Here is a 26,873-nt window from a genome sequence, read left to right as displayed (position 1 = left end):
GAGCTTATTATATCCCAGGATGCACCACTACCAGTCCCCCAGATCTAGTTTGTCTGCATACATGCACGCTCTGATTATATAACATCATCAGATGAAACAAGATAAAACAGTAGAACTCAAACCGTTCAATCTCTTCTGATCTCCAAGGCAGGGGGAAGGAGGGTGGGAATTAGAATGTAGATGGATCCCAAACATCTGAAGTTATGGTGAGTACATAACTAAAAGATGTTATGTGATCCTATCTCGCCTACATTCTGACTGATGGGACAGCGTCCCTAGCACCTGAATCCTGGGTGGCTCACTGGAAAACACTCCTGAGTACCGTGGAACCAAATGATGCTCGCCCTTTAGATGCCACATCCAATTTATAGTGGGAAATGAAAGTGTGCGGATTGGACCAAGTAGCCGCAGCACAAATCTCCGAGATAGCGAGCTTGGAATGAAAAGCTATAGAAGTCGCCATAGCTCTGGTAGAGTGAGCTTTGATAGATGTTGTAAGTTGCTTATTCGAAGAAGAATAAGCCTGAGTTATACAATCTCTAATCCATTTGGAGATAGTAGCTTTTGTGATGGTTTTGCCCAATTTATTGTCTGAGGAGGACACAAACAATTGGTCTGACTTACGAATTTGCTGAGTCCTGTCTAAATAGAAGCGCAATTGCCTGTGAACATCCAATTTATGAAGAGTGTATTCTGCTTCATTGGAGAATTTTGGAAAGAAAACTGGTAGCTCTAGGGATTGTTGGAGACAGAAATTAGAACAGACCTTTGGGACAAAGGATGGATTAGGCCTAAGTGATGCTCTATCCTTGTGAAAAATCAAGTACGGTGGTTTGATAGACAGGGCTTGAAGCTCTGAAACTCTTCTTGCAGAAGTAATTGCAACTAAGAAGGCCGTTTTCCAAGACAGATATTTTAACTCACATGTAGCAGCCGGTTCGAAGGGGAAGATGTTAATGCACTAAGCACCAAATCAAGATCCCACGGAGGCAGGATGAAAACTGGGGTCTTAACAGGCCCGCACCTTAAATGAAAGTTTTGCATAGTCTGCTGCTCATCAATGGAGGATCCATGGATTCGTGGAATTTAGAGATAGCCGCTAGTTGGACTTTAATAGTAGAGACAGAAGATCCTTGATTAAACAGGGATGTTAAGAATTTCAAAACCTCTGGGATTGGAGCAGTGATAGGGTCTAAGCCCTGAGTTGAGCTCCAGATAGCAAACCTCTTCCACTTACTGAGGTACAATTTCTTAGTGGTGGGTTTGTGGGTCAAGATAAAATGTGAATAACTTCCGGTCTAATGTGTGACTTCTGACTAAAGTCGGAAGTGGAGGAGCCAAGCTGTCAACTTCAAGGAGTGAAGGGACTGATGTTGTCGTCCCGACTGATGAATTAGCAGATCCGGAGTTAGATCTAAAGTCCAAGGATCGTCCACCGCATGTTTCTTCAGGTAGGGAAACCATACCTGACGAGGCCAGTACGGAGCAATCAGTATCATTGTGGACCCCAATTGAGAAGCTTTTTGAATGACTTTGGAGAGAAGTGGAATCGGAGGAAAGGCATAAAGTAGTCCTGTTGGCCAAGGTTGTGCTAGAGCATCCATAGCTGCTTCCCCCTGATGTGGAGTCAAGGAGAAGAACCTTTTGCACTTTGTGTTTAGTGTTGTTGCAAATAGGTCGCAGCACGGCGTCCCCCATCTCCTGAAAACCTGAGCTGCTACTGTTTCGTTTAGGGACCACTCGTGAGGAGAGAGAATTGTCCTGCTTAATCTGTCTGCCAATATATTTGATTTCCCCGGAATGTGGGTCGCTACCAAGAAACGGCTGGTAGCTACCGCCCATTCCCACACCCTCATGGCCTCTCTGCAAAGGAGGTAAGATCTGGTCCCTCCTTGTTTGTTTAGATACCAGACCACCGACATGTTGTCTGTGTGGATGGCGATTATGCCCTGAGGGAGAAACTTGTGTAAGGCCTGTAGGGACAGAAGTACAGCCCTCATCTCCAATACATTGATGTGGAGAAAAGTTTCGTCTGGAAGCCAGGAGCCCTGAACTAACCTGCCCAGACAATGCCCCCCCCCCACCCTGTCTGGGAGGCATCTGTCGTCAGGGTGACCACTGGAGAGGGAATAACAAAAGGACTTCCTTGATTTAGATTGGATGTCTGAAGCCACCAGCGAAGGTCCCGTTTGCATGTATCTGTAATCATAATGGGGTGATTGAGGGGAAGATCCTGAAAGGACCATTGAGTCGACAATAGCCACTGAAGAATCCTCATGTGCAATCTTGCCAGAGGAACTAGAAGAACCGTGGCAGACATCGAACCTAAAACTTGTAGGACCATCCTGGCTGGGGCCTTGGATCTTGAAATCAGGGCTTGAACTTGGCCTTGTAAAGTTTGGATCCTTTCGGTAGGAAGAAAACGCGCATCAATTTTGAGTCTATCTCTGCTCCTATGAACCTTATGCTGAGAGGGCAGCAAGACAGACTTTGACCAATTGAATGTAATTCCCAGGGTAGCACCCAGGAGATGGTGGCTTTGAGGTTGTCCATTAGTAGATGCCTGGTGGTGGCAGTCAGGAGCCAGTCGTCCAGATAGGGAAACACTTGGAATCCAAGACTCCTCAGGTGAGCAGTCACTACTGCCAAACACTTGGTGAACACCCTGGCGGCTGTGGTGAGACCAAAGGGCAGTGCACAAAATTGGAAATGACTGTCTCCCAGGCTGAAGCGCAGATACCTCCTGGACGCCTGATGTATCGGTATGTGATAATAGGCGTCCTTGAGGACTATGGAGCACATCCAAACATCCTTCTCCAACAATGGGAGAATGGATTGTAACGTGACCATTCGGAATTTGGATTTCGTGACGGATTGGTTTAGTCTGCTGAGATCCAAGATTGGTCTCAGGTCCCCTGTCTTTTTTGGCACTAAAAAGAACCTCGAGTAATTTCCGGATCCGATCTGGTCTGTGGGGACCGGTTGGATGACTCCTTTTTCTAGCAGCTTTAAAGCTTCTGCGGCTGCAATTTCCCTTTGACTGGGTGGTGGGTCCGGGATTTTTTTGGATGGTGGGGGAGAATGTGTGAAGGGGATGGTGTAACCTCCGGCAATGATCCGAAGCACCCATCTGTCCTGAGTGATTGACTCCCAGGCTTTTAGGTGCTTGGCAAAACGGCACCCGACTGGCTCCGGAGCAGCACAGCCGGGCAATCCCTCATGAGGTGTGGGAGGCTGAAGAGCCACGAAAGGACTCAAGGGTCTCCAGAATTGCAGGGCCTCTGCCGCCTCTGGCACGCAGTCTCCCAGAAAAATTTCCCCGTCCTCTGCCTCTGGAAGGGGAATCTTCCTGCTGTTGAGGAAAAAACTTACGTGATGTACGGAACCACATCTTCCCTCCTCCTTTAGCCTTGGGATGAGGCCGAAAGGGAGTGGAATAACGTGCACCTACGGCAGATAAAGTTTTTCCCTCTTGCTCACAGCGGGTAAGAGTGTCTTTAACCTTAGGTCCAAACAAAGAGGACCCATCAAAGGGAGCGGCGAAGGAAGACTTGAAGGCCTCCAAAATGACACAAACGGAGCCAGGCTTGTCTCCGTAGAGCCACGCCTGTGCCTGCCGCTCTACGCCCCTTCGGCCGCATATGAAATGAGCCTCATGGACGAGTTAGAAATTGAAGTAAGGATAGCCAACTGAGAGCTAACCGACTGGGCTAGCTGCTCAGGTAGGTTACCCGAGAGGGAATCTGACAGCTCCTTGACCAGATCCCTCTGTAGCCTGGTAAAATGTGCCAAATAATTCAGGGACCTTAAAGTAAAGGCCGCTGAAGTCAGGGTGCGCTTCCCGTACCGGTCCATGCTCCTAGACTCCTTATTAGGAGGATGGACGGACGTTGAAGCCTCTGCCACGTCCTGTTGTGTAGCAGATGCCACCACCATGGCATCTACAGCCACGCCTTTAGTGAGGAACTCCTTCTCGGGTGGGGCAGACAAAAATTTGTTAGGACGAGAAGGCACTGGTTCCACGGTATCTGGATGTTCCCACGCCCTCCGACAAACTAAATCCAGGAGCTCGTCAAAGGGCGGAGACACCCAGGAGGCGGAGGGCTGAGCCCCGAAGGCCTTGAGGAGCACTGACTCATCAGCAGAGGGGGGTTTGGATATCCAGCCGCCTCGTTGTTTGAGGATCTCTAAGATGTCTGCAAATGAGACATCATCAGAGGACGACTTCGGGGACCCCTCCGCATCATCAAGATCAGTGTCAGATGTAATAGACTCGGGGGAGTCCACGTGCTTCCTCTTGCATGATCTCTTCCTTGGGGGTTCCTCTGAAGACAACTCCGAAGAACCCTCAGGAGGAGGGAACCCCAATGGGGTAACCTCAGGCCCAGGGGCTCCGCTGCCTAAGGACAGGGAACTGCCAAAGACCCAGTCTCCACGCCCAGGGAAGGTGCCGGTAAAGCCGGAGAGATGGCGAAGAAGACTTGGCCAAGGCACTCCTCATAGCTCTGAAAGCCGGACCCCAGAATCCTGGGAGTGTCCGGTCCCCGAGCCATGATAGCAGACGGAAGTCCCGCAGCCAAGCACCGAGAGGGAGGCTCGGAACCGATAGCATAGGTCCCAAACATCACCCCAGGTCCAGCCGAAGAAGTCCGTGTACCAAACTCGGACCCGAAGGCCGGGGTTGGAGTAAGGGTCGGAGCCGACCCTAAGATCTCCACCGGCTCCAACAGCACCTGCTACGGAGCCAAGCGGTCGGAGGAGGAATAGCAATGACATGGGCATGGGCCATCGGCTCAAGCCAACTGGGTCGGAGCCAAACAAATTTTTGAAAGACTGGGGACTGGAACAGTCTTTGGAGCACCCTGTCTATGTCCGAATCCGACATCCTCGATGACCTAGAGGATACTGAACGGGTTCGAGATGGCCTCTCCAACGGCCCCAAAGGGCTAGGGGACCGGCTCCGAGGCGACTCGATGACTATCGGTGCCGAAGGAATACCCACACTAGTTTCCATCGGTGCCGAGGAGGAAGTGTCTGAGCGGGCAACCTTTGTCGGCTCCGAGACCAGTGGAGCCGACGGCGGTGACCCGCCTCGATGCCCCAGCCATCGGCTCCGAAGCCAGAGGAGTCGAGACTGGTGGCATCGAGGCAGACCGTTCCGCCCTCGGCTCCGAAGTCCTTGGAGCCGAAGGAGAAGCCTGCCTATGTCTTTTGGCGGTCGGATCCGACGGACTGGTCGGAGCCGGCCCTTTCTTTTAGCTGGAGAAGGAGAGGATGCTAAAGCTTCTTCAAAGGAGGGTTTTATTAAGCCTTTAAGAATGAGTTTATTTTTCCTCTCCTGGAGGACCCTCGAGGAAAAAGCGTGACACACACTGCATGACTCTTGTAAATGTTTGGCGCCCAAACAATAAACACAGAGAGAGTGATCATCTGTGATTGACATCTTAAAATTACATTTGGTGCATTTTTTAAAGCCCGAAGGCCTAGGATTCTGTGACATTATAACAATAATGCAGTAATTCCCTGACAGAAAAATCAACACTATTCTGACTTGACTTTCTGATTTAACGGACTACAAAAATCAGTTTACAGCTGCCGATTAGGTAAACAATCCGGTAACAACAAACAATTATCTCAAGGGGATTTTAAAACCCCTAAGGTTTGAGAGGGGTTGACTGACCGGAAAGGCCCTACAGATGAAGGAGGCCTGAAATCAGAACCAACGCCCAATCACACTACAAAGTTTCTCACAAAAAACTCCAATCACACACAAAAGGACAGAGTAGCCGTTAAAACAGCTTTTTATGATAGGAACAGCAAATTTGACAGAAAAAAGTTAGTTAAATACTACTCAGCTCAGCCAGCTCGAGACCACGTCTTCGCAAGTTAGCGGCAAACGAGATCTGGGGGACTGGTAGTGGTGCATCCTGGGATATAATAAGCTCAGCCAATAAGAGACTTCGCTCTTTGGCATAAGCGTGCCGAGTCGGAGCCGAGGGATCGGCTCCGAACCCATCAGTCAGAATGTAGGCGAGATAGGATCACATAACATCTGAAGAAACAGAAGCCTGGTCAGAGGAGTCATAATACACTTCCTGCTTTGGCCTTTTATCTGAAGGGGGATGTGAACCCCTAATCATAGTAAGTCCTCCATCTTAAGTAACTGTTTGAGACTTGGGTGCCGGATCAGAAGAGGCCTGGGCTGCAGTCTTTGATTTGGAAGGAGTCTTTGCCTTTGGCTTTGCCTTTATTAGAAGCGGAGTAGGCCTGAAAACCCTTCAGAAGCCGGTACCTGCACAGCGGCTCCAAACCCATCTGAAGGAGCATTGTCCGAAGGTCCTGCAACAGAAATATTCAAAGGCCTAGTTGGCTCCTCGTGGGAGACGTTTCGGCTATCGGTTCCGAAATGGCTGACGACAGGGGCTGCAAAAGTACCTCACTGACGGCCGAACCTGAAGCTGGCTCTGCTTGTACAACATAGTCTGATTTGGACCTCGGAGGCCTGTCTTTATCCTTGCGTCGTTTGTGAACTCCGGTAGCCGGAACCGTATCCAACATTTTGTAATTAAAACGCCTTCCGAAGTAATGAAATGCAAAATCGTACCTTCGTTTAATCGTACATTGATTGAATCTAGCACAAAACCGACAACTAGCTACGTCGTGGTCAGGGCCTAAGCAAGGAATGCAGTAAGATGGAAATCCTTGAGGTATTTGCTTCCCACATGAAATACAATTATTAACTTTTTCTGACATCGGACTGGAGCAAGAAAAAAAGTTTCCCCAACGGGGTACTTAGCTTTGAGTAGGAGAAGAAAGTCTTTGGACTGAAGTACGTATATAAAAAATTGTCAGGAGTCAGCCGACCCGCACTTGTGAACTGCTATCACCGCACAGCAAGAAAGACTGGAGAACATGGCGTCGGCTGTCAGCTTTGTACTCCTGGTGCTCTGACGTCCGGGAGCATGGCTTAACAGCCGACGCTGAACCCAGACTTTGGGATTCTGGCCGACCGAGGACTGCCTGCCGGCAGGGGAGAACCCTACAGTCAAGACTGCAACAGTGAAACACGATGAACATCTTCACTTACAACTTATAAAAACTCCTCAATACAGTGAAAACATCCATTAGTTTCGATAAAAGTATAAAAATACTTTAGTCATCCTGGCAACAATGTGAGAGGTAAGGAAGGAAGGAAGGAAGGAAGGAAGAAAGAAAAAACCTCCGAAGGAAGTTGTGTGGACCAGTTTCTGTAGGAGATGAAACTCCGTCTCAGACTCATTGAGACATTTTGACTGAACTGCTTTAATAGGTATTGAAGACTTACTACCAAGATCAATGGTCTGTAAATTTCTTTGCTAAGCTGAGAAAACTGCTTACAGAACACACATCTTCTGGTGAAAGATTAACCTTTTCTTTTTTTTTTTATCTTAAATATCTTCTGTGACCTTTCAAGGAGGTCTCTTCCCCTAGACTCATGTCCCAGTAAAGATGGTTCACCAATGCTCACTTTGGACAAAACTGTAGATACTGTAAATGACCCTGCTAAAAGGACATCAGAGGAAGCTGGAGAGTTAAATGAGCAGCCTAAGGAACAACAAATGGCAAATGCAGTTCACTCACCATCAGTTGAGGTGCAGACCGAGCTTGAGTTGATGTAAAGGAGTCTAGTATATTGTTTTTTTTCTTTCTTTCTAGGAACTATGGAACAACAGATGTGTGCAAGTATCTGTGCTGTGACCAATGCATGAAATGCAGCTAGGATGAATGGAATAAGTCAGCTGGAAACTAAGGTGTCTAAAGTTTATACAAACAGCACACCTACACTTACCAGTTAAGACAAGTCCAAAAAACACAGTAATGTACAAGCAGTACACTGAAATCCTGTCAGAAATTAGTCTGACAGAAATAAATGGTATGCAAGTTGTCACTGTGTGACCACAAGCACTACATGCACTTTCGTCTGGCCTGACCAAGAGAAACACTGCCCCACACTTATTTTAAAAAACTGTAACAGTATATTTCTACATCATATAAGCCATCCACATTAGCCAAAGCTAAAAACAGCAGTCCCAGAAGGAAACAGATACTTAAGAAATACCAGGTTTCTTAAAAGATGCCACGATGATATATGGTTTACTATCATTAACTCAAAACAAAACATTTTACAGGAACATTACCAGCCGGTTCTGTTGAAAAATCACTACTGCTCATTTGCAAAATACCGCTCCAAAACACAAAACTTTGATATTGATGCAATACCTATCACGCTTTTGCAGGGGGGGGGGGTAAGCCCCCCTACACCCTCCTGTTTGGGGGCAGCACCCACCACATCCCCTGCTACTAATATATTCCAACTCAGATTGCACTACAGTAGGGCTATGGATGAATTTCCAATCACCACTGAACCACGATCTTCATACATATAAATCAAACACTTGTGCGAATGCACTAGTGCATTTGCATAAGTGTGTTAGACTATCCCATACAGTTATTTTGCGTACGACATTCTGATTTTCAGCAGCATATGTGCCAACAGAATGTAGTTTGTACAAATTATAGTAAACCTGTATGATATAGATACACACACAAGTTCATAGGTAGGTACTAAGCTATCTGCCCGAAGGCATTTATAAGCCTAGCCAGAATGTGTTGGCTTTCGCCACCCCCTTAGATTAGTTCCATGTGTCACTGTCCAGCAGAGCTACTGAAGTGATCCCCGGGGTAAACAGTTTCCCATTCACTAGAGGTTTCTCTTTAAGAGGGTTAGCGAGGAGCTCTGCCTAATGTAGATTGGAATCTTGTTCCAGAGCATGGAAAGTCTCTGGGACAGGAATCTATCCCTCCAGCACATCCTATTTATTTGTTGTGGTGAGGTTTAGATCCCCAGAGCATGTGGCTTCAGGAGATATGGTTTTCTTTAGGTGGAGCATGTCCATCAATTCTGGATTGGACATGGTCTTGTATGTCAGGCAGTGATCACCTCTGAGCAGGTGGCATGCAACAAGAGTACAGCTAGAGTTTCTTCCGTCGAGCTGCATAGGGCATTTGTTTGAGGCCAGTGATCCTCTTGGTGTGGTACTTCTGCTTTCCAGCTGTTGCTGGTGTCTTGTAAGGTACATCCCAAATGGGGTGTTTTATTCTATGATAGGTCTGATGAATGATGCATAGAGGGGCACAATGACCTCTTTTGATCTAGATGCAAACCCTTTTGTGATTAGGTGGGCCACATAGGATTTTCTCACCACTTTGGCAATGTGATTATCAAAGGAGAGGTTACTATCTACTTGGGTTTCCCAGATCCCTTATGTCTTCCGTATTAAGGGGGCTACCACCTATGTGGCAGTTTGTGGGTACTTTGTTTTTTCCAAAGGTGATGACTATGCACTTTTTGGCATTTAGCTTGAGGCCATGGTTTTGATATCAGGCATCTGTCTCAGTGAGACCCTCTTGGAGGATGTCTGTGTCAGCCAGAGTCTATTATAGCTCCCAGTTTGCAGTAGTCAGCTAACTTGGTCAGCCACAGTCCTCCTGTGCTTGCCTGTACCTCTGAGAAGTATATGCCGAATAGGTGGGGTCCTAAGACTGAGCCCTGGGGAAAGCCACTTGTAACCGGTTTCGAGTCAGACCAAGCTCTGGCAACTCTTGTGGGTTTTGTCCGTGAGCCAGTTGACAACCCATCTCATGACATAGGGGTTTATGTTCAGGCTGGTGAGCTTGTCTATAATACCTGAATGGGGAATTCAAAGGCCTACGCGAGGTCTAGGGAGGCTGTGTGGACCACCTTTCCCTCATCTAAAGCCTTGGTAACCGTCTCGGAGACGTCCACCAGGTTTTGGAGGCATGATCTGTCCTTAAAGCCAAACTGGGCAGGGTCCAGTGTTTGGAGGTTCCCAATGTCTTTGTTAATGAGATCCATGATGATGTGCTCCACAGCCTTGCAGACCAAGCTAGTCAGGCTTATAGGGCGATAGTTCCCGGGGTCTGTTGTGGCCCCACCTTTGTGGAGCGGAATAAGCATTGCTGTGCACCACTCTATTGGCACATAGTCTGTGGAGAGGCAGAGTTTGAACAGTGTGTTTAGGTGAGGGGTTAGTTCATCTTGGAGCTCATGTATGATGCAGCCTGGGACACCGTCTAGTTCCACTGACGCTGTGTTTTTCGGCTTTGGAGAGGGCTGTTTTAACCAGAGTGTCTGATTTCAGGGGCACTACATTCTTCTGGAATGGTTATGGGCCATTTTGGGGGTGAGAGGGGGGTGATGTTTGCACTGAACCTGTCTGCCAGGATGTTGGCGATGTCGGTCAGTTCAGTGTATTTTGTGCAATTCTGCACTAACTCCAAGCAGATCTAAGAATTGCCACTTGGATTCTTGACACAGCTAAAGAATGCCTTGTGGTTATCTTTGGAGTCCGTGGCAATTTTTCTTTCGAAGCTCGCCTTGGATGATTTTATGAGGGATCGTAGTTTCTTGCTGATACTGAAGAGAGGTCTTCCCTTCCTGGAATTTTACTCTTCTGTACTAGTTTCCTCCTCCTATTGTATAACTTGTTTATGGCAGGGGTCCACCAGACTGGTTTCCTTTTCTTGGAGGAGCGAGTCTTGGATTTGCTTGGGATAACACGATCCATGCTTTCTTGCTGGTGCCCGTAGAGTGCATTAGTACAGGATTTTGCATCTTGGACAGCGTTATCCTTTAGCATGGGGGCTTTGAAACTTTAACATGCAGTTTGCTTTTGAAAAGTTTTTCACAGTGGTTTCTTTGACCGGGGGTGGGGGCAGAATGTTGTTATCCAGAGTGATTAGTTTATGGGTCAGATCTAACCGAGGGGTTGACCTCCAGTGTGGTACACCGGTCACCCATGTTGGTGATGACTAGGTCCAATATGTCACCTCTGGTGGGGGTGTTCACCAGTTGAACCAGGACGTTTGAGTTTATAAATTCTAAGAAATGTTGGGCAAGGGAGTTTGTACTTGAGTACTTCTCCCAGTTAATGTCTGGGTAATTGAAATCACCCAATATAAGGATGTTTGGTAGGAACTTTGTTTCCCAGGGTTTCCAGAAATGCAGAATGGAGGTCCTGGGACATGGTGGATGATCTGAAGCAAGCTGAAGTTTGAATTGCAGTTTTGCTCATTGTTAGTTGCACGTGGATGATCTCTGAAGCATCGTGCTGTGCCACTAACCTGAAGGTGTGGGTAATCCTTTATGAATATGGATATGCCCCCGCCTTTTGTAATTCGGTCTGGGTTTTTTTTGGCCGAAATGTATGGCCTGAGTTGTAGCCTTGTAGTGCTGGGGTGCTCTCTGGAGCCTTAAACCAGGAGTGTGTTATTGCACATGTATCGATTTTCGCCATACTGAGGGAGTGCCTCGAGTGCATGCATTCTGAGGTTTAGACTTCTAGCACTGAGTAGCATTACCCTCGGTTTTTTGTTACTTGTACTATTTATGGCAGTGGGTTTGTCTTTTGAGCCTTGCCTAAAAAGGCATTATGGGGTGGCAAGAGCCTTGGCCAGTATTCGAAAGCCTAGGGGTGACAGGTGCAAGCCGTCTCTAGTGAAGCAGCGTGGCTTGTCGAGCATGTCATCCCAAGCTGACAGACACTAGATCCCCTTTGAATGATGCCAGAAGCTTAGCCAATTGTTGAAATTGATAATTTTTTCTTTATACCGTGGTATTATTGGCGAGGGCAGGATGCTACTCAGAGTCAGGGTCATATAGGCCTGGGCTACGTGATCAGAGAGCTCCTCCAGGTCTCTTTTCATGTAGTCCAGGGAGGTATGGCTCAGGTCATTCACTCCAACATGGACAATAACAGAGTCTTATTTGTACTTGTTCTGGAGTGACCTGAGTGCTTGTGTTATGTGGCAGATCCTGGCACCCGACAGGCAGCTAACAGTAACCTTCTCCTTGTTCAGCCTAGTGAGTGGGACGTCAGTCTGCCTGACTATAGAGTCACCTATTACTCGTGTGTTGGGTATGTTATTTTGCCTTAAGGGCTGTGGTTGCGTGGCACACTGGTTTTGTGAAGTACGTATTTCATGGTTTGTGCTGGGGTCAGAAGGTTGCTTGGATGTTTGCTTTGGAGGTCTCTGCTGCTTTTGCAGATTTTTATTTAGAGCCACAGAGTATGTTTTCATGTATGTGTGTTTTTTGCAGGTGCTGGTTTCATAGGGCTGTGTGAGACTAGTGTGATGCAAATAATTCCCTTCTCCGATTGACTGTCTGGTCCATCCTTGGGTTGAGAGAGCTTAGCCTGCTTAGCCTCCAGTTTGGCTGTATAATTGCATCTTTCACATGTATTAGTGTTTGGTGGTAGGAGAGGGTTTGCATCTCTCGCATGTATTAGCGTTTGTTGATAGGAGAGGGTTGTCTGTGTACATGAGGCAGTTGTAACATTGCCTCAAAGTGCCCAGATTCACCAGCTGGACCAAAGATTACACCTGAAATGGCCCTTTGGACATGCCTGGATAGGTACAGTGAACTGTTGTACTAAATGGCTGGCAAGGTCGAAAAGAGAGCCTTGTTCTTCTCTACAGTATAGGGGGTCTAATGCTAAGGTTTATTAGTGCATGCTATGAGTTTTGAGCAAGTGCCGGGGCTGAGAAGTGAATGGTTTAATTGCTTATGTTGAAAGTTTGTCTAGTTCCAAGGGAAAAATTGAAGAGTAGACTTTGTGGAGCCAGGAGAGTTGCACCCCAGCTAAGCGATGCTGCCCGGCACTCAAAACCGCCCAAATGCGAGTTTTATAGCAGGGAAATGAAAGATACAAATTAGCCCAAAATAACAAACTACTAATTTCTGGGCTGAAACCACTCCTCCAGGGACAGCTAGGCTGCTCAAAGCTCCTCCCCTCTCACAGGTGAGCAGAGAAACTTCCTTTGATCAAAGTAAGACATCGGCAAACAAACTTGTAACACAGCCCTGAATTCAGCACTAACCTTAAAACTGGACTATACTAGCTTAGGAAGGTGGGAAAAGTAGACACAGACACACAAGCCAGAGCTCTTGGGCATTACAGTGATCTCATCCAAGTGAGTGGATTTTTCCCAGATAGGTAATATTTGTACACATCTTTCAGAATAAACTCTTGAGATATGGATGACAGATAGCATCTCTGTTTGGAGCCTTGGGTTTATGAGGTGTAGCCAAAGTAGGAGGTTCCACTTCAAAATATATCATCCTGAAAGGCTGCCTTGGAGCATGCTGTAGAATCTCTAGTGCCAGAGTTGTAAACTGTTTCCACTGCGGCTGCCAGCCCATGACTGACATCTACATCCATAAGGTAGAAACCTAAACAATAGTACCAAAGTGATGAATTGCACCTAGGACGGATTTGGCACTGAAGGAATGAATGATAACACCAACATGGAAAAAGATACCGAATGGATTGGTGCTGATGTCCAAGTCAATGACTTCAAGCCTAGAACTTCTGGACACTAAAGGAGTCCGTATTAACAAGGGAGCTGGAGCTGTTGGATTAAGACCATCTGTGCTAATGTGGATGGCACAGGAACCATACTCTGGTCAAAGCCTCCCAGTGCAAACACATGGTCTGGGGAAGAGAATATGAATTTTCAGGGAACAGGTAATTCACTAGCAATCTTAGACAGATGGAAGAGAGGACACCAAACTCAATTTTGTCCTTTACCAAAGCCGCCATCATCATCAGGTTTCAGTCCATATGACTTGCGGGGTACTGTACTAACCTGGGAGATGAAGCATTAAGATATTGTTTTGTACAGGCTTGATTGCTCAACAAACCTATTATGTAGAGTCTGCCTTCAAAGAATATGTATTTACTTGTATACTATACTTTGGTACGTAATCTTATTAATGCATTAGTTTAGTCCAATGTATAATCAGTTTATTCACTGTCACATACTGTTCTACTGTCATACATTATCTCTGTATACATGTATTGTGTGAAATGCTACATTCTTTTCTTCACTGCTAATGCATTCTGTAATCTGTTTCTCAAAATTACTTTTGTGGTACAGCTTCTCTCCGTTTACTTTTGACTTCCCAGCTGATGTTCCTGATAAACAATTCAAATAAATCAATGAAATAAAAAAGCAGCAGACTTAACAGTGATACTAGAACCACAGTAAGTTAGCAAACTAATTTGTACTGTCCACACAACTACATCTTACTTGTTCTGCTGCTCTGAATCTTCAAAAGCAAGTAAAAACATTTATATGAAAATTATATTCAAATGAAAAATCTTTTGGTTTGCTTTCAATATACTACACATTTTGCCATTTTAAAAAGGACTATTTTTCTTTACAAGAGAAAGCAATAAAAATGTTTACTGACATACCCAAACAGGACGAGACCTCCGCAAGAAAGCCAAGTAAGAAGACCTGCTCGGTGAGAAACACTGGTTACTACTGCCTGCTGGCAGGAAGGGCACGTCATCTGAACTGGGTGATCACCAAACCTCACTGCAGGCTGGACGATAACCGTTTGAACTGTAACTAAACAGAAATGTTACAATACATGAATCCTCTTCTAAATGAGGCATGTTATCAACAATAAAATGCCCCAAGTAATTTATATTGCAAAAACTTGTGAATACAAACCCATCCAAACTAGAGGATGATTCAGTGCCAAGAAAAAAAATAAAACTAAATTGTAATACAAGATACTTACCATGACACTGCAGATATTACGGATTAGCATCTAAAAAAGACTGAGACACTTTTATGGTATACTAGCAAGATGACCTTGCCAATGGAATTGATGCTAACCACCTCTCCCATTTCCGACAGCATATCAGTGTTAGTAACATTAGGCCAATTGACATAGTAAATTCTCGACCAGTTTTCCTGTGATCTATCACTTGTAACTACAATCCTTTCTAATTAGACAGCTGTGAAGAAGGCCAAACACTGGGTGGAGTTTGGAAACCTTAAGTGAGCCCACCAAGAATAAAATGGGGTGGACATTTTGACAGTGACAAATGCAGGGAAAGCATACTTACTAAATGAAATTCTTTTATGCTGTAACACTTTGATAAATGCTCCATCTCTCTAGCCAGGCATCAAGCATGTAAAACACATTAGGAGTTGCTAGATAAACAGTGCAACATGCAACACTAAGGCAGGGGGGTACAGAACACTATTAAAGGCTAGAATACAAAACTATCTGAGCTCAAGAAGTCTAGAAAGCACAAAAGAACCTGAAAATGAAACCCAAGAACAAATACTTTGGAAAAAAAATGTCTTTTCTGCAGGGCGGAAGGGCTCCACTGCACCCTCAGTGTGGTGAAATGCCTGAAACGTACCCCTAACCTACATATACCAACTCCACAGATGCACAACAGTGGAAAAAAACACCACCACTAGTTCACTGACACATTTTCAGCAATAAAGCCATCGTGCTGTTGTCAAACGGTATTCAGTTATAAAAATGCTCCCATTTCTAGACCTTGATGCTGCGGTGCAGATCTCAAGCGGTGAGATGCATCATTATGGTGAGTACACAACTTTAGTGCATCTGTGATGTCCATTTTCATCCTTCCTCAACCTATGGGTCCCTGATCTGACTTCGGCCACTTCTTTAGACTTTGTGCATCTATAGCGCAAGCTCCTCCCCTTACTTACAATCCTCCCCTCCACCTGAATTACAGCAGTCTAAGTTTGCTTTCTAGTCAGCCTACCATCTTGCACGAATACAGTACACCTAAAACAAAAACATGCTGTAAATGCAAGTCAGTAAAAACGAAACAGCTTAAGGCTGGAACTCGGTCAACAAAAGTTAAGAGAGATTACTCCTCAGGACATACCAGGGTAAAACTTCCAAGCAGGAAGGGAGCTGAAGGGAGGGAGGTTAAGGAAGGATGAAAACAGACAACAGAGATGCATTTTGATGAGTGTATATAACTTTTGCAACTGATTTTGCCTTTTTCATCCATTCCTCAATCAATGGGACAGAGTCCCCAGCTAGAGGAGCCCAGAGCGGTCCTCGAAGAAGGATATTCTGGGAGTACAGTAGACCCAAACGCTGCCCTATTCCTTGATATGTCCAATTTCTAATGGGCAATAAAGGTACAAGTACTGGACAAGTAGGTGCTGCACAAATGTCATCTATGGAAGCACTGCATCAGAATGTAGACATGGTGACAGATATGGTGGAATGGGCCTTAGGGGATTTAAGAAATTGCATTTCCTTTGTTTATAAGTACAAAGAGATGACATCAAGTGAGATATTTGGCTAAAGTTACTTTTGCTACCACCTTGCCCAATTTAGCCTTAGAAAAGCAGACAAACAACTGGTCAGATTTCCTGAAAGTTTAGTTCTTTGTAAATTGAATCTAAACTATGTACACCCAACATAAGTAGCATGTAATCCCCCCGGATGGAAAATTTCAGAAAGAAAATGGAACTGACTGGTAGCTACCTCTGATGCCACCTTAGGTAGCAATGAAGGGTTAGTCTGAAGGGGCATCCTATCCTTTTGAAAAAACATATATGGAGGCTAGGAAGAGTGTGCCTGGAGTTCTGACACTCATTTGGCTGATCTAACTGCAACCAGGAAAGTAAAACTCTTGTCACGGAAAACTTAAGTCCACCTTGGCATAAGGCTCAAAAGGGGGATGGGGCAAAGCCTGAAGCACTGCCAAATTCCATGGAAGGTTAGGGTCTTTCATAGGGGTCAAAGTAAAAAGGTACCTTTTAGAAAGACTTTACACAATTACAGTGACAACAGAAAAGTTTTCATCCAAGTGAAAATTTGGGAGGCCACCAAGTTGAAGTTGTAAAACTAGCTCCACTATTGAAAACGGAAGCAGGGAAGCGAAAAAGAGCTGGAACGGTTGCTGAAAATGGATCTCGCTTCCACTGGAGAACCCAGATGGAAGATGCTCTTCCATCTACTCTTGTAAATATTTCTACTAGAATCTGTTTTGGGATAATGTAAGGATATGATGCACCGAAGAAGAAAGCCTGGACTACCTAGCCATCACTGGTGAGGTATCCCGAATAGGCGAGAAAGTCCTAAGTAGGATACAACACCCTGTGAGGGAGAACCAAGTGAGACCACAAGGAGGGAAACCACATTTGAGGCCAAAAAGGTGCAATTTAAGGAGAGGAGTATGGGGAAAGGCATACAGGAGACTGGGAGGCCACTCATGAATCAGAGAATTTTTCAATGACTTCCCCATCTGGAGGGGATCAAGGAGAAGTACCTGATGCACTTGGAAATGAGGGGAGAAGAGGTCGTAATACTGTCTGCTCAACTGGTGAAATATTTCCAGTACTAATGGATTGAGAACATGCTCATGAGTGGGTAAAATGGACTACTTATTTTCTCTGTCAGCACACTGGATTTCCCCAGAATATGTACTGCCAACAAAGTGTCAAGAGAGCACCCACTGCACACTCCATTGCCTCTCAACATAAGGGGCAGGATCGGGTTCCCCCATCTGTTGATGTACCAGACCATGGAGATTGTCGGCCTGAATAGCAACCATCTCTACAGGGAGAACATCTTGAAATGCCTGCAAGGCTGATAGGACTGAACTAATTTCCAAGCCACTGATGTGAAGATTAATCTCAGTGAAGAGGTCATTCGCCTTGGACCTTCCCAAGTAATGCCCCCGCCCTAACTGGGAGGTATCCCACAGTCACAGTGGCCATGGGTGCAAAAATAAAATGGCAGCCCTCAAACTTCTGCGCAAATCCACCAGGTTATATGTTTTCTGCAAATGCTTGTGATTTGAATCTGTGTGGTCAAGGGGTGATGTTCTATCGACCACTACACTGAAAGCATCCACTGCAGTACCCTCATGTAAAATCTTGCTAGCGGTACCACAACTACAGAAGCTGCAACAGACCCTAGAAATTGCAAAACCAACCTGGCTGCAGGGGAAGGAAGACTTACAGGTGACCACGTCCAAATGCTGAATTGGCAAATGAGATTTGGTGTAATTCAGGTGGAGAGGATTATGGGTAAGGGGAGGAGTGCCAGCTATAGAACCAAAGTCGGAAGAAATAGCAGAAGTTGGACTTGAGACCTACTGGTTGAGGAAAGGACGAAAAAGACATCAGATCCCAAAGTATACAGCAGATGCTAGAACTTCATTCAGCAGGAATATTTGGCAATCATGAAATGGTACTTGTGCATAACAGAAAACAAGGCAATAAGAAGATAACAGAATGCATGTTTGTGCAATTACCTAACCACTTTGCTAGGGGCAAAGACATTCACTGCTTGGTGTGAAGCACTAATTCTCAAAGTATGCAGCAGTCTTATGAACATCCAACTAGACACATCCTCTGGACTAGTAACTTTCAGCAAAACAGAATGGCAACTGTCTGATGTCAACCATCTACTGTTTAGGCACTTCTGAACTAAAAGTACTCAATGCTTCTGAAAAGGTACCGTAACAGTAGATGTTCTAACAGATCTCTGTTGCAGTAGCCTAAGCTACTTGGGTTATATCTTGCCAATGATGTAACCTGCCCAGCTTTTCATAGCTTAAGGGCACCCTTCCATGCATTTTAACTGCCAGAAGCTTCAGCAGAGTTTCATATAAAAAGCAGAGCACCAAAAGCTTTAGTGCTTTCTTGCCCCAAGGAGGGAGGCAAAAGCCCTAAAAGAAAAAAAATGCTAGGAAAAGTAAAACAGTAAATATACCCAAGTGTATATACAACCCCATCTTAGGATCACAGCAGATTACTAGGCTACTGACCCAGAGGTCATTAAGCCTAGCTATTTCAACTCAATGTAATACTGTAGAAATACTAGCCAATACCAAAGACTGCATTCAGAGAGGACTGCCCATGTCCAGGAGGGTTGTGGGTGCTATCCCAGTCAGGAATTTACAGTGCCCCATCCACTTGTTCAGGTTTATCTTGCAGTATCAGAGGTGCCCCTATCACATGCATTGGTAGCCTGTTAAAAGACAGCAGTTGCTGGGAGATAAACAGGACATGCTAGAGGGAGAAATTTAAGTTGGACATATTTAAGTCCCTGAACAGGTAGCCTTAGACCTATCTGATGTACGGATATGCAACAAGTTATCAGGTTTGGGTCTTGGGTTGCTCTGCAGGCCAGGCATAAGTCTCCCCTAAGAAGTCACAGGGACTTTAGTCGGTCCATGTAAGGCACATGTTGGGACCCTTGATCTTGTTTGGTACAAATCTCAGAGGTCTAATTGCTGCAGGTGCTTAGTACGGCATACGCCGAATGGGGAGTTGTATTAAATTATGGGCCGGATAAGTGCTTAGTACAGGGGGTTATAACCTCTTTTGCTCTCGAGGCGATGCCTTTACTAATCAAGGGAGCTACATGGAAAGCTTTCCTTAAAACGGCAGACACGGTGTTCGAAGTTAAGGCTGCGGTCAATCTGTGATCCTAGGTCCCTTACCACTTCATGGGTACTTATTGTATTGTCGATGATTTAAGTGTGAAGGGACATTGTTTGTACTGAAGGAAATGATGATGCATTTCTTTGCATTCAGTTTGAGACTGTGACATACACCAGTTGTTGGTCTGTGCAACACCCTCGGAGTAAAATGACATTCGGGGATTCAATGATTGCACCTACTTTGCAGTCGTCTGCAAACATGGTCAGCAACAACTCTTTGGTATATACTTCTCAGAAGTTAAGGTCAAAACTCAACAGTAGGTGGCCCAGCACTGACCCCTGTGGCACCCTGCTGGTAATAGGTCTGCTGGTTGATGTGTCTGCTGGATGATGTGGAGTCAGCCACTTTGATAGTGGGCCCGGTTTGTAAGCCAGTTGGCAAACCCATCTTACAAAGAAGGTGTTTACATTCAGTTGGCAATGCAACACAGCAGCTACAGAAAGGGAGCTGGGCTGTACTACATTTAACATTAAATCGCTGCTGCAACAGCAAAAGCTATTTGGATATCTTACCATAGCTTTGATACAAAAATTGGCAAGTGGAAGAAATTAAGACTAAAGTAGTTCCTGAAAATTAGTCCTAGCAAAGCCTGCTTTGACCTTGAAAGGAATCCAATTTGTAGTGCTTTGTAAAAATATATACTGAGGACCAAGTTGTCCACTCCTCTTCAATTACAGCCAATTAAAAACTAGTAAGAAAACTTACAACTGTTACTCCCACACCCCTTTGTTGAAATCAGGATAAAGAAGCAATGCCTTAAGTCAATATTACTGTAACTTTTTCTTGAGGTGAAAAAGTCCAAAACGAAAGTGCTGAACAAATAATGCTTTCTTTAAATGACTGACTCAAGGAGTCTTACTTCAAAGATATGAAGGGATCTAATATGAAAACCTTTGGAACTTCCACACAGAAGCCAAGGCTCACTGTCTTTCCTCAATCATAACCTGCTCTCAAGCTATTCCCCCATAACCCAACTCTTTAGTTGCAGTGTGCCAGATCGGGGAATAGAATCTGACAGTAGATGACAAAGCTATGGCTCCACCTATATCTTTGCTACTGCAACATAGCAAAACTCCATATTGTACTGTGGTACAATTAATCGTATAAAATATTCCTAAATAAACCATGTTTCCGGAAAACAGAATATATGCTAAATCTGTACAAAAACATGTGATTTTTTTTCATACCTGGCTGTGGTGGAGCAGGGTAACCAGGGCTCTGTTGATAGCCAGGATTTAGTGGGTAGCCAGGATGTGGAGGCATCTTAGAAGCCTCCTCGTAAGAGGGTGGAGTGTAAGGTGTCCCACTGTATGGGGGAGCAGCCATCCTAAAAAAAAAATAAATAAATAAAATATTTAGGCATATTTCACAAGCAAGTTAAAAGAAACAAGTTAATATCCATTTAAAAGAAAAGCTAATATCCATTTAAAAGAAAGTATCACCAAATCAAAGCACTTTAGTTAAAAGTGGCAACAACATGCATAATTAGCAGTACAATGCATCTATTATACTCTGGATAGACTATGTATACTAGTCAATGGAAAACCATTCATGAGCAGATTTTACTAATTATCAAACAAGATAAATTAGAAATGTGTAACAATCCTTTCATCTGCTTAAAATAAATTTCCTTCCACTGTAAATTTTTCTAATTTTTAGACTCTGCACGTGTCAAATCAATCTTTAAAACAGTTAAATGTTTTTAAAACTCCATTAATATCAAAATGGAAAATGTTGTGCTCTCATTGCACACACACTTCCATATTTAAAAAAACTCAGAACAATGTCAAAATGAATTTTTTAAAAAGGAATGGATTAGTATTATGGTCCAATTTCCCCTTGGGGAAAATTTCCAAAGGGGGGTATTGCCCCGAAAAACTGGGAGGTATCCCACAGTCACAGTGGCCATGGGTCTAAAAATAAAATGGCAGCCCTCAAACTTCTATAAATCCACCAGGTTATATGTTTTCTGCAAATGCTTGTGATTTGAATCTGTGTGGTCAAGGGTGATGTTCTATCGACCACTACACTGAAAGCATCCACTGCAGTACCCTCATGTAAAATCTTGCTAGCGGTACCACAACTACAGAAGCTGCAACAGACCCTAGAAATTGCAAAACCAACCTGGCTGCAGGGAAGGAAGACTTACAGGTGACCACGTCCAAATGCTGAATTGGCAAATGAGATTTGGTGTAATTCAGGTGGAGAGGATTATGGGTAAGGGGAGGAGTGCCAGCTATAGAACCAAAAGTCGGAAGAAATAGCAGAAGTTGGACTTGAGACCTACTGGTTGAGGAAAGGACGAAAAAGACATCAGATCCCAAAGTATACAGCAGATGCTAGAACTTCATTCAGCAGGAATATTTGGCAATCATGAAATGGTACTTGTGCATAACAGAAAACAAGGCAATAAGAAGATAACAGAATGCATGTTTGTGCAATTACCTAACCACTTTGCTAGGGGCAAAGACATTCACTGCTTGGTGTGAAGCACTAATTCTCAAAGTATGCAGCAGTCTTATGAACATCCAACTAGACACATCCTCTGGACTAGTAACTTTCAGCAAAACAGAATGGCAACTGTCTGATGTCAACCATCTACTGTTTAGGCACTTCTGAACTAAAAGTACTCAATGCTTCTGAAAGGTACCGTAACAGTAGATGTTCTAACTGTTCTCTTTTGTAGTAGCCTAAGCTACTTGTGTTATATCTTGCCAATGATGTAACCTGCCCAGCTTTCATAGCTTAAGGGCACCCTTCCATGCATTTTAACTGCCAGAAGCTTCAGCAGAGTTTCATATAAAAAGCAGAGCACCAAAAGCTTTAGTGCTTTCTTGCCCCAAGGAGGGAGGCAAAAGCCCTAAAAGAAAAAAAATGCTAGGAAAAGTAAAACAGTAAATATACCCAAGTGTATATACAACCCCATCTTAGGATCACAGCAGATTACTAGGCTACTGACCCAGAGGTCATTAAGCCTAGCTATTTCAACTCAATGTAATACTGTAGAAATACTAGCCAATACCAAAGACTGCATTCAGAGGACTGCCCATGTCCAGGAGGGTTGTGGGTGCTATCCCAGTCAGGAATTTACAGTGCCCCATCCACTTGTTCAGGTTTATCTTGCAGTATCAGAGGTGCCCCTATCACATGCATTGGTAGCCTGTTAAAAGACAGCAGTTGCTGGGAGATAAACAGGACATGCTAGAGGAGAAATTTAAGTTGGACATATTTAAGTCCCTGAACAGGTAGCCTTAGACCTATCTGATGTACGGATATGCAACAAGTTATCAGGTTTGGGTCTTGGGTTGCTCTGCAGGCCAGGCATAAGTCTCCCTAAGAAGTCACAGGACTTTAGTCGGTCCATGTAAGGCACATGTTGGGACCCTTGATCTTGTTTGGTACAAATCTCAGAGGTCTAATTGCTGCAGGTGCTTAGTCGGCATCGCCCGAATGGGGAGTTGTATTAAATTATGGGCGGATAAGTGCTTAGTACAGGGGTTATAACCTCTTTTGCTCTCGAGGTGATGCCTTTACTAATCAAGGGAGCTACATGGAAAGCTTTCCTTAAAACGGCAGACACGGTGTTCGAAGTTAAGGCTGCGGTCAATCTGTGATCCTAGGTCCCTTACCACTTCATGGGTACTTATTGTATTGTCGATGATTTAAGTGTGAAGGGACATTGTTTGTACTGAAGGAAATGATGATGCATTTCTTTGCATTCAGTTTGAGACTGTGACATACACCAGTTGTTGGTCTGTGCAACACCCTCGGAGTAAAATGACATTCGGGGATTCAATGATTGCACCTACTTTGCAGTCGTCTGCAAACATGGTCAGCAACAACTCTTTGGTATATACTTCTCAGAAGTTAAGGTCAAAACTCAACAGTAGGTGGCCCAGCACTGACCCCTGTGGCACCCTGCTGGTAATAGGTCTGCTGGTTGATGTGTCTGCTGGATGATGTGGAGTCAGCCACTTTGATAGTGGGTCCGGTTTGTAAGCCAGTTGGCAAACCCATCTTACAAAGAAGGTGTTTACATTCAGTTGGCAATGCAACACAGCAGCTACAGAAAGGAGCTGGGCTGTACTACATTTAACATTAAATCGCTGCTGCAACAGCAAAGCTATTTGGATATCTTACCATAGCTTTGATACAAAAATTGGCAAGTGGAAGAAATTAAGACTAAAGTAGTTCCTGAAAATTAGTCCTAGCAAAGCCTGCTTTGACCTTGAAAGGAATCCAATTTGTAGTGCTTTGTAAAAATATATACTGAGGACCAAGTTGTCCACTCCTCTTCAATTACAGCCAATTAAAAACTAGTAAGAAAACTTACAACTGTTACTCCCACACCCCTTTGTTGAAATCAGGATAAAGAAGCAATGCCTTAAGTCAATATTACTGTAACTTTTTCTTGAGGTGAAAAAGTCCAAAACGAAAGTGCTGAACAAATAATGCTTTCTTTAAATGACTGACTCAAGGAGTCTTACTTCAAAGATATGAAGGGATCTAATATGAAAACCTTTGGAACTTCCACACAGAAGCCAAGGCTCACTGTCTTTCCTCAATCATAACCTGCTCTCAAGCTATTCCCCCATAACCCAACTCTTTAGTTGCAGTGTGCCAGATCGGGGAATAGAATCTGACAGTAGATGACAAAGCTATGGCTCCACCTATATCTTTGCTACTGCAACATAGCAAAACTCCATATTGTACTGTGGTACAATTAATCGTATAAAATATTCCTAAATAAACCATGTTTCCGGAAAACAGAATATATGCTAAATCTGTACAAAAACATGTGATTTTTTTTCATACCTGGCTGTGGTGGAGCAGGGTAACCAGGGCTCTGTTGATAGCCAGGATTTAGTGGGTAGCCAGGATGTGGAGGTATCTTAGAAGCCTCCTCGTAAGAGGGTGGAGTGTAAGGTGTCCCACTGTATGGGGGAGCAGCCATCCTAAAAAAAAAATAAATAAAATATTTAGGCATATTTCACAAGCAAGTTAAAAGAAACAAGTTAATATCCATTTAAAAGAAAAGCTAATATCCATTTAAAAGAAAGTATCACCAAATCAAAGCACTTTAGTTAAAAGTGGCAACAACATGCATAATTAGCAGTACAATGCATCTATTATACTCTGGATAGACTATGTATACTAGTCAATGGAAAACCATTCATGAGCAGATTTTACTAATTATCAAACAAGATAAATTAGAAATGTGTAACAATCCTTTCATCTGCTTAAAATAAATTTCCTTCCACTGTAAATTTTTCTAATTTTTAGACTCTGCACGTGTCAAATCAATCTTTAAAACAGTTAAATGTTTTTAAAACTCCATTAATATCAAAATGGAAAATGTTGTGCTCTCATTGCACACACACTTCTATATTTAAAAAAACTCAGAACAATGTCAAAATGAATTTTTTAAAAAGGAATGGATTAGTATTATGGTCCAATTGCTTTGAAAAAAAAAAGCTAAGTCACCAGAATATCATCCATCAATAAGAAATTAAATGAATTTGCAAGTAATATGAGTGAAGAGGAACAGAACACTATTCCCCCATTATTTGAATATATGAACGCTAGCACTGAAAGTAAACTGACCTACAAAGCAAGCTTGTACAAATTATACAAGTTAATTATAAATAAAGTTTAATTATAAATAAAGTTTGATGTGCTGCGGTGGTGGTGCTGCGGTTGCATTGTCTTCTCACAGTAAGACATCCTGTTCGATTCTCAACTAGAGCACCTTCTGTGTGGAGACATGCGTGAATGGGCGTACCTTCGTTGAAGGTTGTGCGTCAGGGCTGGGAACTCGGCACGTAAAAATCTACTGCCAGAGTTCCGCTGTGGCGACCCCTAACTGGGAAAAGTCAAGAGAGACAACAACAAATTATAAATAAAGTTTGATGCAAACGTCAACTTTTTAGAAAGTAATGGACTGAGCGACTCAATAAGAATAACATGTTACTTAAATCAGTGAAACTTCCAAGTTTATAATGGAAAGTTTTTATGCAGAAATGTGCACACACAATGTTTGTTACTCAGTATAAAACCTCCAAGTTCAGTGAATTCAGATTGCTGGAGATGTAGAAGAGTTGTAAATGATGACTGGACACGTTTATGGATTGGGAAAACTTAAATGCGCATCTAAGAGAGATGCATGCTTAAGGGGTTATGGTCTGATAATAAGAAGTTATGTTCCTACCATAACGTTCCATGTTAGTTGTCTTCTCTCGCCTTCTTTCTTGCTTGATGGGTTCGGAGCCGATCCCTCGGCTCCGACTCGGCACTTGCTTTAGCTCGAGAACTCCTTTTACCAGCTCGAGGCAGCCCCATATCCCATGATGCAAGGCAGTAAGTACCCAGATCTCGTTTGTTGACAAAGGGCAATAACACCAAGCATAAAATACTTCCCAAAGGAAGAAGAAACTTACAGATGGAAAAGGACCAGGCTAGAATGGTCTTTAGCATAATAGTTTCTTGTACAAGGTCTGTCCAGGCCAGGGGGAAGGAGGGAGGTCGCAAGAAAGAAGGAGAGAAGACAACTAACATGGAACGTTATGGTAGGAACATAACTTCTTAATGTTAAGTTGTCAATCTCGCCTTCATTCTTGCTTGATGGGACAGCGTCCTAGCACCTCTATCCTGGGTGGCTCAATGGAACAAACTCTTGAGGACTGTAGAGCCAAAACTGGCTCTGTCCCTGGAGGCCAAGTCCAATTTGTAATGGGAAACAAGAGTGTGAGGAGTGGCCCAAGTGGCCGCTACACAAATAGTGTCCAAAGGCAGTCTAGCTTGAAAAGCTGCAGAAGTAGCTAAACTCCTAGTTGAATGTGCTTTAGGTTTTGAGCACAGCTGTTTTCCCCTGATCGTATAAATTTCAGTGATGACCGAAGAAAGCCATCTGGACAAAGTCACTTTAGAAACAGGAAGGCCTTTTTATTATCCATAGGAAACAAAAAGTTGATCAGATTTCCTAAATTTTTTGTTCTGTCCAAATAATATCTAAGCTGACGGTGGGCGTCAAGATAATGTAGCTTTTGTTCAGCTCTATCTGAATAGTTAGGAAAAATACAGGGAAATCAATGGATTGATTCAGATTGTTTTTGAAGCGACCTTAGGTAAAACGATGGATTAGTTCTCAAAGATACTCTGTCTTTGTGAAAAACCAAATAGGGGGTCGAACCGAAGAGCATGAAGTTCAGACACCCTCCTGGCAGATGTAATAGCCACTAGGAATAAAGTTTTCCAAGAAAGATCTTTCAGGGAACAAGAAACAGCTGGCATGAAGGTAGGAAGAATCAAGGATGTCAGCACTAAATTTAGATCCTACTGAGGAGGAGGATTCCTGATTGGAGGCTTTAGTAGGAAAATTCCTTTCAAGAAGGCCCTGCAGAGCCTATGGGACATAATATTATGATCTGCTATCCCAACATGAAAATTAGAAATAGCAGCCAATTGAACTCTGACTGTGGAAGAAGAGGAGCCTGCATGAA

General features: G+C 44.0%; 1 protein-coding gene across 2 annotated transcripts in view; it reads right to left on the bottom strand.

The window, feature by feature from the left end:
* Window positions 1–26,873, bottom strand: part of LOC122816345 (lipopolysaccharide-induced tumor necrosis factor-alpha factor homolog) — a 557,704-nt gene that overhangs the window by 277,777 nt on the left and 253,054 nt on the right. Inside the window, exons 2-3 of one of the 2 annotated variants that reach the window (XM_044089076.1) lie at window positions 24,190–24,329; window positions 14,322–14,478 (exon numbers count right to left, since the gene is read on the bottom strand). In XM_044089076.1, coding sequence (XP_043945011.1) covers window positions 14,322–14,478; window positions 24,190–24,328 — 296 coding nt within the window. In that variant the 5' untranslated portion in view covers window position 24,329. Of the gene's footprint in view, window positions 1–14,321; window positions 14,479–20,561; window positions 20,702–24,189; window positions 24,330–26,873 lie in introns of those variants that run through there. The other variant, XM_044089075.1, reaches the window with a different exon arrangement.

Source organism: Protopterus annectens, chromosome 12.part0 (genome assembly GCF_019279795.1).
Source record: "Protopterus annectens isolate FY-2018-M chromosome 12.part0, PAN1.0, whole genome shotgun sequence".
NCBI classification, from domain to species: Eukaryota; Metazoa; Chordata; order Ceratodontiformes; family Protopteridae; genus Protopterus; species Protopterus annectens.
This window is presented reverse-complemented; position numbering and strand designations above follow the sequence as displayed.